General features: G+C 43.0%; 1 protein-coding gene across 1 annotated transcript; it reads left to right on the forward strand.

Moving 5' to 3' along the window:
* The first annotated feature begins 10,565 nt into the window (after window positions 1-10,565).
* On the forward strand, window positions 10,566-12,946 carry LOC116394789 (uncharacterized). Its single transcript, XM_031868108.1, has 2 exons — window positions 10,566-12,473; window positions 12,825-12,946. Exons 1-2 carry the CDS (start codon window positions 11,708-11,710, stop codon window positions 12,944-12,946), a joined length of 888 nt encoding a protein of 295 aa, XP_031723968.1. The 5' UTR covers window positions 10,566-11,707.
* Window positions 12,947-13,657: the final 711 nt, after the last annotated feature.

The raw sequence follows: 13,657 nt of genomic DNA on the forward strand, positions 1-13,657 counted from the left end.
CTTTTCAGCATCAACATTGCAATCCATGCAATAGCCACATTGCAGGATGTGCAACATCGCCGAAATAACACGTCACGCTGCAACTGTGTCGCTGCAGAAAAACGGCCACGGTTCTAGTTTCAAATGACTCATCCAGTGTTTGCCATTGATAACCTACAGTCTAGGTAGGCCCAGTGAAGGTGGCTCACGGCTCCCCTTGCACGGACTAGCTGCAACCTTTTTCCCTGCGGGAGAACGACGGAGCCCCCTCGTGCAACTGTAATCGAGATCGTTCAGAAATCAGAATCAACCTCAAAAACCTCAAAAGTCTAGTATCAGTTGGGCGCAATACATTGTGCAGTTAAAATGACAATGATAATGCACCTTTGTTGATTAACAGTAAAAGACAGAAGCGCTGGATTAGATAGAGTGTGCATTGAAATCTTTGCGGGTCTCTGCACACATCAGGAAGTCTGTATGAAGACCTGCACCCCGCTGTGTAAAGTTCAGCGTATTGGACGTTTTTCTTGGAACGGCGGAGCGTTTCTTCCTCTCACTTGAACACAAGCAGGGATTCACTCCTCCTGCCCCCCCGTGCCCCCCTCTTATTCTGTGCGAAGACTTTCAGCTGGCAGCAGTCAACACACATCACAGTGCATTAGGATCACATAGCACAACAAATAAAATGGCACACAAATAAAACCACACAAGAGCTGAAACTGGAAGAAGAATATCAGTCACTGTTATTTTTCCAACAGAGAGATGGAGAAAAAAAGGAGACTTAAAGATATCTGTGAGGTGATAGACGGTGATTATATTGTGAGAACAAAACCTCATTTCATTATTAATCTGTTTTGGTGCTGAAAAGAGGCTGCTGCAGCAGTGATGCCTGTTTCCACCCACTACTGTGTGTAGGAGAGTGCAACACGGGGGCGGCTTCCACACCGATGGCTTGTTTTTTCACGCCAGTCACAGAGAATTTAGTGAAATGAGCAGAAAACCCCAGAAAATGAGAGGCGCTCGGCGATAAGGCTGCTTTGTTTTTTATTTAATGTCCCCGGGAAAGGAGAAGCAGGAGAGAAAGCGTGAAAACGGAGAGACAGAGAGAAACAGTTTGAGGTGGATGAAGGAGGGAGAGGAGGTTTTATATCTGAGAGAAAAGGGAGATGAAACATGAGGAAGAGAGATCAAGTACTGTGCTGTTTAAAAAATCAGCACCACATACATGGACAGCTCCCTGCGACACGCACACAGTTGTTCCTCATCACTCCCTTTTAATTTCACAGACTGAAACAAAAAGCAGGTTTTTTTTGCGCCTCCAAATTTGACATTTGGCAGTCCGAATGTTCAGTGGGGGGCTGTGGTCGGAGGGTTAACGCAAAAGTGTAACCCTCACTGCTTGATATAAATAGCTTGTTTGTTTATGCTGCAGCCGGGACACACAATTTGTAGAACTCCAAGAATTCTTTAATACAGAGGTGCAGTTATAACTTACCTTGGAAAAAGAAACCTCTTTTACGACCATGCCCAGTGTGCGAAATCTGTCCGAGCCTTTTTAAATAAAACTTCGGACCCCCTGAAAGCCCCAATAGCAAAAAATTGGGGGGGCCAAAGGCAATTATATGTCACCTGTAATTGGGTATTTTGCCCATAAACCACTAATTAAGGCAAGGTATCGGCACTTGATACCTTTAAGGTGTCAAGTAAAATAAATCTGTAACAAGAAGTATCGAGACTTCTCCAGTCAAGCGATATCTGCGTTTTTTATGATGCGGAAAAATATTCGTAGCCAATCACTGCAAGCGTTCTTCGTTTTAATGACCCACTACCGCGGCAGCTAACCCATACAGCCGGGTCTGGACACGGAGATGTCCAAGTCGGCGGCTAGAAGCCAACGATGCTAACAGCGCAAACTGCTGTAACAGCGCCAAACAACAGCAACAATGTCGACAGAGTTAAAAGTTTAAACCTAAGGTGGAACTGGTGGGGGTTACGCTTCTGCAACAACAAGATCCCACCAACGTGGGTCGGGGATAGCATTATCAGCAGTGCGGCGGCAATTAGGTAGCCAGTGGGCACACACGCAGCTACTACTCACATAGTAGGTATAGAATGAAGTACTGTATTGGTATCAGTATCACTTTAACTGCACTGGCATTGGTACTAGCATTGTAACTTCTACCAAGCCCTACCTCTAGTGGTAACTAGTCATGCAGCTTTTGTTTGTATTTGCCCATGCGTTAAGATATCTTTCTCTGAGATTATCTTGCCACCATAACAGTGCAGTGAGAATGGAATTTGGTTTGTGAGGCTTAAATCATTGCAAGATACAGTTGGCCTTGTTGTTCATTGTAAACAATGGAAAACTCCACACATAGTCACATAGCTGTTGAATTTGACAAATATAAATCTCATTATGATGCTCAAACGGAATTCAGTTCAGCCTCCCTTTGTCTCAGCACAGAGATCTCAAAAACCTCGGAAGTCTATTATGCTTTTGCGCATTTTACACCACCATTTGTGGTAATAAAAGTGGGTTCATGAGGATGTTCAAATGCACTTTTCCACCTTGTGTTGCCACATTATTGCTATTATGAGAATTTTCTTTATAAAAAATAATTAAATGCAAAACAAATGCTGCCTTAGATCCTCACCACCCCCACTGCTCAGTGCATGTCACGGTAAGTGATAATGTTAGCCTGGCAAAGCATAAAAGCTTCATAAATTGTTCCATAATTCAGGCCCCAGTTTGTAACTCATGCATTTTGAAATGATTATCAGCGGAATAGCTCTGCAGTGTAATTAACTTTATGATATCAAACAAGGTGAGCGTTCAATGTGGTGACCTAGCCAGTCACCTTGGCACCATCGAAGCCCCCCCCACCCCACCCACTCTCTGAGGCCTTAACGGAATAAATGACCCACTGTGCTTACGCTATGTAATACGCTATGTAATACGCTATGTAATATCCAATAACATTAGCAGCCATTATGTACCACGTCAATGTGACAGCACGCATCATGTCACCCACATTACTGTGAGTGTGCGTGCGTGTGTGTGTGTGTGTGTCTGTGTGAGGATGTGTAAAGGATTAGACAGTCTGGGTTGAGATGCTGTAAAGGCGATAATGTGACACTGAGTTTTAGCTGGCTATTTTCTTTCTCCTTGCTCATCAGCACTTAGTGGGGAGCAGAATGAAATAATTAAAAAAGACATTTCTGAATCATCTGAACCACGCTTGTCACTGTTATTTAATCTTTCATTTAAATAGGGAAAAAAAGGACAGGATCGTAATTTACAAATATTCATTTGAAGGCATTAATACACTGCATTCAGGGTTGAAGTGTGGTTTGGCAGGTGGGGGAACCGTAATGCCCAATCCACAGATACTTTTTATTAAATGTAGGCTGTCACCGGCGTGACAAATAAATGACGCAAAAATACAAAAAACACGCCTGGGCATATTACATGTCTAGGGCTTATATTGTGAAAGGTAAGAGCGAAACGAGTGGATCTGATCTGCACTGCCTTTGTCAAGGTTAACGTCTTTGCTGGACTATGGCGCCTCTGTAATATTGTTTTATAAATCCTCAACCTGTTCCACACAATGGAATTGATTGATGCCTTTACTCACAGTTTGAAAGCCCAGAAGAATTGACATTGCTCTGGAAAGAAAGTGTCGCTTTTTGGCCGATTAATATTCATGTTCTGTGTGAAAGTATTTATGGCAAAAAAAAAAAAAATAGAGTTAATATACATATATATATATACGTGTAAATTGATCGCGCAAAAATCAAGCCCCCCAGTGTGGAAAGGCCTTTAGGGGGGGCTCACTGGACTTTATAATGTATGAAAATGCTGCTCAGATTTATTTTCCAATTATATCAATTGCATTAAATTAATAACAATGCATTAAACAAATGTACTCAGTAAAATACAGCATATGTAAATGTGTTTGTCTCTTTTTTTTTTAACATGAGACCTGTCTCAGCTGATGCATGCTGGGATAGGCTCCAGCTCCCTCTTGACCCTGAACAGAAAACTGGAAGCTCAATTTCTAAAAGTCCCCCTATCAGATCCCAACATGATGCCAGGTGTTGCTGCTGGGTCACTGGGTGAGTGCATTAATGCTAATTAGCAACATGCAGCTAGTGGAGCGGGAGGGAGGAACACTGAGTGCCTGAGAAGGACCAGCAGCCTCTGGGTTGTTTAGCCAGACAAATAATTGTTAGTTAAAATGCTAGTAAATAGCACAATTATATATAACATAAATTGTTCAGCACAATAAATAATATTAAGTCTATACAAGACTTTAGGGCTAAAATGTTGTCCTCGTGATGCAGTGGTCGATCTAGCTGCCTCAGCTCAGATTGATATTCTATTCATTGGAATGACAAAATATCACAATGTGAATTATTTTTCCAACAAACAAGTAAAAGGTGTCTATTCCAGTTCTGAGAAGTGTCTACAGAGCTTTCCTTCAGGCAGCGTACGGCCCAAACATGCTCCACATAACTGAGAGCAAAAACCATGTGCCCAGTGGAAAATGTAATGTTTTTGAAATATTCGTTGTCACTGTTCGTTTGGTCCCCAGCAACACACTCGCAAAGTGTGAAGTACAACGGGTGGAGATTTGTGGAGATATGCAAAGGACACACAGACAGACTGACAGAGACTTCTTGCTTTATCTTGTTTCATTTCAGCACCAGGAGCTGTCCACACTGTGACCTATAGCAGTTAGGAGCCGGGTGCTTGGCACATTATCAGTTTGGGTCAAGATGGTTTACATCCCTACATTCATATTGTTAAACATGTAGTAGAAAAAAAATTGATTTAATTGAGCGGACAAACGTTGCAGGAAAACAAAAGTACCAATGTGTGCTGACATGTAGACAAGATATTTAAATGAATACTGCCATGCTGTGTGTGGCTATTCAATAACCCAAATAACATTATTCTTTTGCAGTGAACAAACCCATCACCACGTCTTTCATGCACAACTGTTTCCATACAGCACCTGTTGACCAACTCATGCTAACATAAAACACTGAAAGCATGCCGTGTGTCCTCCTTTTCCGTCTCCATGTATCTAACAGAGCTGTTCGTGAAACGCGTTATGACAGAACGTCAATGGCCAAGGATCGATGCTGCGCTGACGTCAATATTAAAATGCTATCAATTATGAAAATGCAAAAAAAAGAGTCAATATTTCCTTCAGTAATGCACTAATGCTGTCTGACAATGTCAATAATTTGAGGGATTATGGATCACAAACAGCTCAGAGGGGTGTCTGATGTGTCGGTGTTTTTCGAGGCCAACAGCACAGGTGGCTTTTACTGCAATTATCTATTTTCATTAGATGAGCAGGTTTTGGTTTAAAACAGCCTTTGAAATAGGGCACATACCATCACAGCGCTTAACTCTTCTATGACTCCTTGTGTTTTCCGCCTTGGTCGGTCATCAGCATAGCAATGTTGTCATGTTCCCAGATCTCATGGGAACACTGGAACAAACACTGGACAGATGTTTGGTTTGTCTGCAGTAGATTCTGTTATCTGTGAGTGTGCATTTGCTCGCATGTCCTTGATTGCACAAGTGCGAGCAAAGCATGTGTGTGTGTGGGGAGGGGGGGGGCCAAGAGTGAAGTAGGTCCAGCGTTCTATCTCAGTGATTGCCAGCTACGCGTACTGAGTGAGTGTGCAGAAGGTGATGATGTGTGGTTTATAGTGTGTTAGTATGCTGTGCGTGTGTGCGTGTGTGTATAGGATACGCTGATATATGAATCCTTGCGGTTCATGGCAATGAATCACTTACCGCTGCAGCCCACACATAATAAGGTCATACACACACACACGACCTTGTGCTTCTATCTGTGTGAGGACTATCAGTAACATTATGCACTCTTGGGCCCCTTAATCTTATCCAACCTAAACCTGAACCGCATTCTAACCTGAACATTAACACCAAGTCTGATCCATCAAACAGGCATTTTAAGGTTTGTCCCAAAACGAGAACAGGCTAAAATGTCCTCACTTTCTGAAAATGTCCTCACTCTCAAGGTCTAAAAATCAAATTGGTCCTCACAAAGACAGCTTTTTCTCTATTTTAGCTTAGCCTCTATTTCTGTTCTTTGCTTGTTCATTCACTCTGAAGAAACTTCATGATTGCAGAGGACCCATCTTGTAACTAAACTGAGAACACTATACCTCAAGCCCCTTGAACAATATATAAACAATAACAAAATAAATGTATACATGCAACTTTCTCTCAAGATGCACCTTGACTACCCCCTCAGCCAAAAAGTCCTCACATTCCCAAAATGTCCTCTCTCTGAAGGACGAAAACCCACATTGGTCCTCACAAAGATAGCTGAACAGGCAAACCTACACAAATACACACTGTACTTCTTTATGATTGATGGTATTCCAGTCTGTGCTATCAGTTAATAATATAGGTTAGAGACAAGGATGCAATGTGAACCATAAAGCTTCCATTATCAGCCAGGTCAGTGTAAATATGTATCATCCTTCGGGGTAAATATAGCTCATTTCACTCATCATATGTTTGGGAAAAGTGAAGAACAGCGCCTCCTGCTGCTGCTCATGTTCCTGAGGGTTGACAAGAGGTTTACATCTGCTGATAATGGATGTGGTTGGAACTGTGAGCATGCCTGTGAACATGCCTCTTCTTTCCCACCAAGCTGTGCTACTTGGAACTCAAACAATCAGGAATAAAATGATGAATTAAGCCAATGCTCAGTCTGTGGGATTACATCGCTACTAGTTGCTACTAGTTCAACTGGCAGATTTTTGCTGATTCATATTTCCTGTCTAAGAAATGCAATTGACAATAAGGCACCAGACAAACTTTTCTTTTGACCACCATCCAGAAAAAATTATTTCAACCATCAAGTCAGTGTTCACTGTCAAAAATTCTCACTGTTATCATTTTACTTTGTTATGTCATCTATAGTGGTTATTTCCATAAATTTAAATATTTAGGAAATAAAAGATTGTATTTTATCATATATATTTAAATACTTGCTGTCAATAAGCTGCTTAGAAGTAGTGTTAGGAAGTTTAACAGTGTATTTCCAGTTCAACTACCACAGCTACTATTAGTGCTGCCGGTATTGTTACTCACAACAAAGTGTACTGGCGCATCATTTTAGATCATCACCTCACTTTTAGAGCTCATTTTAAGGTATTGATCTAAACTGTCTTTTGCGAAATTAAGCGAAGGAGACATGTCGGCTGAGCCAGCAAGATGCAGAAGTGCTTGTTCATGCTTTTGTTTCTAGTCGTCTTGGCTATGGTAATGCTCTGTATACTTGCCCACCAAAAGCAGTCATTGCAAAGGTATTCATTCAGCATTCAGAATGCTGCTGCCGGGGTTTTTAACAAGTTTACCTCCTGCTTTACGCAACCGACACTGGCTCTCTGTATCATTTAGAATTGATTTCAAAGTTGTTCTCTTAGTTTTTAAGGCACCCATTTGCCTCGCCCCCTTTTACGTCACACACTGGCTATAATTTAATGATGTTCCACGAACATTAAGATCCTCCACAGCTGCTCCTTTAGCTGTTCCCAACCTTTGGGGATGCTACTTGAGGCCACGACGCCCCAAAATATGGAACACTCTGCCTTTAATATCAGACTTTCTGACTCAGTGGACAGTTTTAAATGACAACTCAAAACATATATTTTTAATATTTACCATAACTAGCAATAGTCTGTTTTTAATCTTTTATGATTTCTTATGATTTTATTTTATTTTAGATGATAGAAACATTTTCACCCTTCCTCTTTTTGGAAGTGTATATTTTCTAACTTGTCTCTGCTGCTGAATTGTAAAGTAATACAGTTCATTCATTCATTTGTACAGTTATACATTGCACAATTCCAGGTGTCAACTCTTTTTAAGTTTCACAAATAGTCTACAGGCTGCTGTCAAATTTCTGAACACAGATACAAACAAGCAACTGTTTATTTTGTTGTTGTTGACTTTCATTGACAACATGATGCCAAATAAAAACCAATATATCAATAGATGGCAAAGCACAACTCATTTCAAATCATCTTGGAAGGGGGAAAAATGAAAGACAACAACAAATTTCAATGTGAACAGATCAGAAAAAATATGATAAATATACTCATATTAAAGACGATTATTTCTAATTTGGCTTCTTTCTAAAAGTCTGTTTCAATGGCGGTGTGGTTTCCTTCATAGTTATTTAGAAATGAAAGTTACTGTTGCATCAGTGTGTGTGTGTGGGGTTTTACTTACTGTCCGCAGGATCCGTTCTCAGTTTGAATAGAGGGAGTGGGTTTGTTATTTTCTGAGTACTGTAACAGATTTAGACTAAGGCTCACTGTTAAGTGAGGCAGCATTGTGATTGCGTATGCAAGCAGAGGCTCTCCGTGCCCGCGGCCCCACCCAGTTTAATAATCTGCGGTGCTGAGCTGTGTTTACACACCCTGGGATATCTGTGTAAACTTCACTCCACCTATTGAGAGGCGGGTGTGTTTGCCCTCCACTACAGCCCTGCCCGGTCTACCTCGCCGACTGTGGTATTTGTGCCACTTTTATAACAGGCTCACTTCCAAATGAAACGTTTTGGAAGATTTGCACACGGCTGCCACACAATCAGAAAATAATCACTACTTGGCATTGTGTGTTTGGAGGAGTTCCTCTCAGGGTATTCAGAGAATAGCCACAGTTATCTTTTACTGCTTACTGAGAATTCTCACTGAAAATCTGCTCCCCATGTCCAGGTCACTTTAGCCATGTTTTATATTGTGCGTTGGTGTGTTTTTGCACACTAGAGACCAAAAATGCTGATGTAGCAGGATCGCCTGTAGCCATTTCTTCCTAGAAATGGCCAACGCGTTCTCCAGAGCGTGAAAGAGAACCCCCAAATTATTATTATTGTTTTATTAATTTCCAAGATTCACAACATGTTTGTATCTAACGAAATACTTACTTCAGTCCATATTTGTTGGCGTTTAGCCTTTCAAAAACAAAATCTTAATGATGAAAAATGGCTGGATCCGCTTTATAAATAGCAAGCTTTTAAAGGGAATGGGAGATGACACTTTAATTCGTTTGATTCATTTTACGCACAAAACGCACCTATGATTAATAAAGAGACTGAATACAACCCCATGCGCATTACTTTTGCACCCAGCTTATGCGTCATTTAACCAGCAAAAGTGGAGTTAGACACACTCTATATGCACTAGCGCCATTCACTTTAGACCACTTTGTATCACCTTAGTCTTGTCAGTGTGTCAAGCGTGAAGGACGCATAGTGCCATATTTCTAAGCCACTCGTTGAACCAACTGCAGGAGGTTCAACAAGTGGTTTTCTTTCCTGTCACTGCACACAGTCATAACCTCATTTCAGCAGTATAACCACTCAGAGGTATTTTAAACTGGTGAGAAATTGTTGTTCAACTAAATATATTTCCACACAATCAAATGTAAATGACACAATAACCTAAAAATGAGAAGGAAAAAGACCATTTAATGATTAATGATGCAGGTCTGGGTTAGAAATCAAACTTTATTTATTTCATTTATTGCATGAAATCCCAGTTTTCTGGAGAGGAGAGAAAGTAATGATTTTAAATGACTGGGAAACCTTCAACCCAAGTCCGTGTATCACTCATTAGAAAATGAGTCCCATTAAGCCCAGCTTTGTATTAGCTGCAGAGTGTGTGTGTCTTGACAGATAGATGAGAAGCTGTCACGCTTCCTCCTTGGGTATAAAAGCTTCAGAGAAAATGAACTCCTCCAGCAGCACTTCCAGTCTGAAGCGGAGGCTGACATTTTCACCTCAATTCAGAGTCGGATACGGGAGCGGATTTGACGACACTCGCAGTCCAATGTCGTGTTTCTCACGGCCAGTTGCTGTCCCACGTCTCCATCTGTCGGCAAATCCCAGAGAAATTGATTGTCTATCGTGTCTGAATTCTGTTCTTCAAAGTCACACCTGGCTGTCTACTGCGGAATCACAGAGAAAACTGAGCTGGGCCTCATGCATGCAGATACCAGTCCTGCTTCTACTGAATACTTTTGTCTCAGAGAGAGGAGGAGGGAGTGTGGGAATTTCCTCCCCTTGAATTCAAACCCCATCAGATGTCTGCTCTTCAATGTTGCTCACTGCTTTTATTCTTTAGCAAAAAATTGTCTTTCAAACACCATTGGGGTTTAAAGTGAGTTAACTTTCGTGAACAACACAATATTACTTGAAGTTATTTGCAGGTACAAGTAGATCATTTTGTGAGAAGCATCAAAAGACATTAGAATTATGATTTTAGGTGAGAAATTATTGAGAAATAATTCAAATTGGATATTCAAACCTGTATATTAATTAGTATTTTGATATTGATCATATTGATGTTGTGGGTGACTGTGGCTAAGTGGGCCGTCCTTCAATCAGAGGATCGGCGGTTTGATCCCCGGCTCCGCTAGTCGCATGTCGATGTGTCCTTGAGGAAGACACTTAACCCCAACATTGCTGCCGTAGCTGTGCCTACGGTGTGATAGGATCTGAATTGTAAGTCGCTTTGGATAACAGCATCTGCTAAATGAATGTAATGTAATCATGAAGGGATCAAATGGCTCGTAGTGATGAACCCAGGGAGAATTATCAACGCTGCAGTTCTCCTCAGCACACTTTTACCTTTTTTTTTTTCATCTAAACTTTATTTTGTCCCATTGACATTTAAAATCTATTTTCCAAGGAAGTCCTTGCCAAGACAGCAGCTAAAAAAAATGTACACAAAAAAAGCCAAAAATAACAGCCAAAAAGTACAAACAACATAATCAGGAATCATAATCAATAATCAGGAATACCCGTTTCTTCAACGCGACCACACACTGTTTCCCCGGAGCAACGGCTCACGACATCCTGCTGAAACTGCCTGGCCTGCTGCACGCCCTCCCGTCTACCATTCGGCGAATTATCGTTCATGTGGGAATCAACGATACAGCCCTCCACCAGTCTGAGTTGACCAAGATTGATTTTAAAAATCTTCTACACTTTTTAAACAGCTGTGGACTGTCTGCTTTTATTAGTGGTCCAACTCCAACACTCGGCCGTGGATCACAGCGGTTCAGCAGAGTCCTCAGCCTCCACACTTGGCTCCAGGCCGCCTGCAGGACCAACAACGTGAGCTTCATTGACAATTTTAACCTGTTTTGGGAACGCTCTTCCTCTTTTAAGAACGATGGTATTCATTTTAACAAGCTGGGTAGCCGCCTGCTAGCGGCTAATTTACAGCATGCTGTACACTCTTGTCCACATGACTGACTATTTACTTTCCACACACACACACACACGCCCCTTCTTCTTCTACGCTGCCACCTCTGAGCACAGTTTCCCGTGATTGCTCCCCCTCCTGGCCTTCCCTGTCATCAACCCCTTCAGCTGCAGCTCTCCCCATTCAGACTATTGTGACAGAGAGGCTGCCCCGTTCACACCGCATTCACAAAGCCATAAACAAAAACAACCTCAGCTACATCCCTCCCAGTGATGTTCATATCGGCTCCCAGCACAAGTTCATCATCTACAACCCCACTTCTGTCAATTCCATCCCGTCTCTGTGGACTCAGCATCGGCGTACCACCACTCCCTCATTACGTCATCATAACAAACAGCACGTGAATGGAGCCAACCTCAGAACCCTCCCCAAAATCTCACAACCAACCACAAAACACTCCATGAAGCTTGCTCTGTTCAACACTCGGTCACTAAGCAACAAAGGCCCAATCATCAATGAATTCATCACTGACAACAACCTTGATATCCTCTGTCTCACTGAAACTTGGCAAAAACACCTGGGTTACTACGCACTCAATCAAACGACCCCAACTGGATATCATTACCTGGATAAACCACGCCCTGATGGCCGCGGTGGAGGAATTGCCCCTCTTCACCGCCAACATATCAAGACCAGACTGACTAACATCGACAGTCCACCCTCATTTGAACAGCTCACATTCAAACTCTCTGGTCCTAAACCCCTGGTCATTGCAATTATCTACCGCCCCCCCAAATCCAACCCTGCCTTCCTCTCTGACCTATCAGAATTCCTCACCCAGCTCTGCTCCGTCTCACCTTCCATCCTGTTGCTTGGTGATTTCAACATCCACATCGACTCCTCAGACTGTAAAACTGCCACCAAATTTCTGGACCTGCTTAAATGCTTCAACTTCACTCAACACATCGACTTCCCCACCCACAACCGCGGGCACATCCTGGACCTGGTCTGCTCCACTGAAATCACCATCAACCACCTCTCCGGGTATGACCTCACCATCTCCGACGATCTAGCCATCATCATGGAGATCGACATCCCAATCCCAGAACCCAAACTCACGCGCACCGTCACTCTCCGAAATATCAAGTTTGTCTGCCCCTCATCCCTGTCAGCCTGTCTCACTGAAAAATTCTCCACACTCTCCCCCTCCCTTAGCCCCTCCCCCTCAGACCTGGTCAACCTCTACAATAACACACTATCCTCCTGCCTTGATCAGCTTGCCCCTCTCAAAACCAGAACTGTCTCATTCACCCACACTGCTCCCTGGTTCACCCCTGAACTCCGCCTCATGAAATCCCGGAAACGCAGACTAGAGCGACTCTCCAAAAAGACCGGCCTCACAGTTCACACCCTGGCGTACAAGGAACACATACAGCAATACAAACTGGCTCTAAACTCTGCTCGCTCCACCTACTACTCTGGCATCATCCGCTCTGGTTCGACCAAGCCCAAGGTCCTCTTCTCCACAATAAACAAACTCCTCAAACCTATGGACAATCTCTCCCACTCCTCCACAGCAGAGAAATGCAACTCCTTTCTGACGTTCTACAAAGCTAAAAATCGACACCATCTACAACCAATTGGCCACTTTCAGCCCCGCTTTGTCCAACCCTGTATCTGCAAATCCTCCACTAACTGACCGGTCACTCTTCCGATTCTCTCTCATCTCCCCCTCGGATCTCAATAAATCACTCTCTGGCATGAAGACTCCGACCTGTGACCTTGACCCTATCCCTTCCACTTTAGTTATGGCCTGTCTCCCGGCCCTCCGCCCGCACCTCCTCTCTGTCATCAACTCCTCCCTGTCTACTGGCTCCGTCCCTCCCGCCCTCAAACTCGCCTCAGTCACACCCATCCTCAAAAAACCTGGCCTTGACCCCGACATTCACAACAATTACAGACCCATCTCCAATCTCCCTTTTCTGTCTAAAATACTGGAAGGCACTGTTGCCCATCAACTGAAAACTCACCTGGACTCAAACCAACTGTATGAACCATTTCAACCCGGATTCAGATCTCATCACAGCACAGAAACTGCCCTCATCAAAGTCACCAACGACCTCCTCTCCTCTGATGAACACTCCCTCAACATCCTGATACTGCTCGACCTCAGCGCAGCCTTCGACACCATCAACCACTCCATCCTCCTTTCCCGTCTCGAGTCCTCCCTCCACATGGTTTAAATCATACCTCTCCAACCGTGAACAGTTCATCAGCATCAACAAATTCAAGTCTGACACAGCCCCAGTCTCTCAAGGTGTCCCCCAAGGTTCAGTACTCGGTCCCCTCCTCTTCATCCTCTACCTGCTCCCCCTTGGTGACATCATATGCCACCATGGTCTCCAGTACC

The sequence above is a fragment of the Anarrhichthys ocellatus genome, unplaced genomic scaffold (genome assembly GCF_004355925.1).
Source record: "Anarrhichthys ocellatus isolate YVR2014 unplaced genomic scaffold, GSC_Weel_1.0 scaffold41, whole genome shotgun sequence".
Taxonomy (NCBI): Eukaryota; Metazoa; Chordata; class Actinopteri; order Perciformes; family Anarhichadidae; genus Anarrhichthys; species Anarrhichthys ocellatus.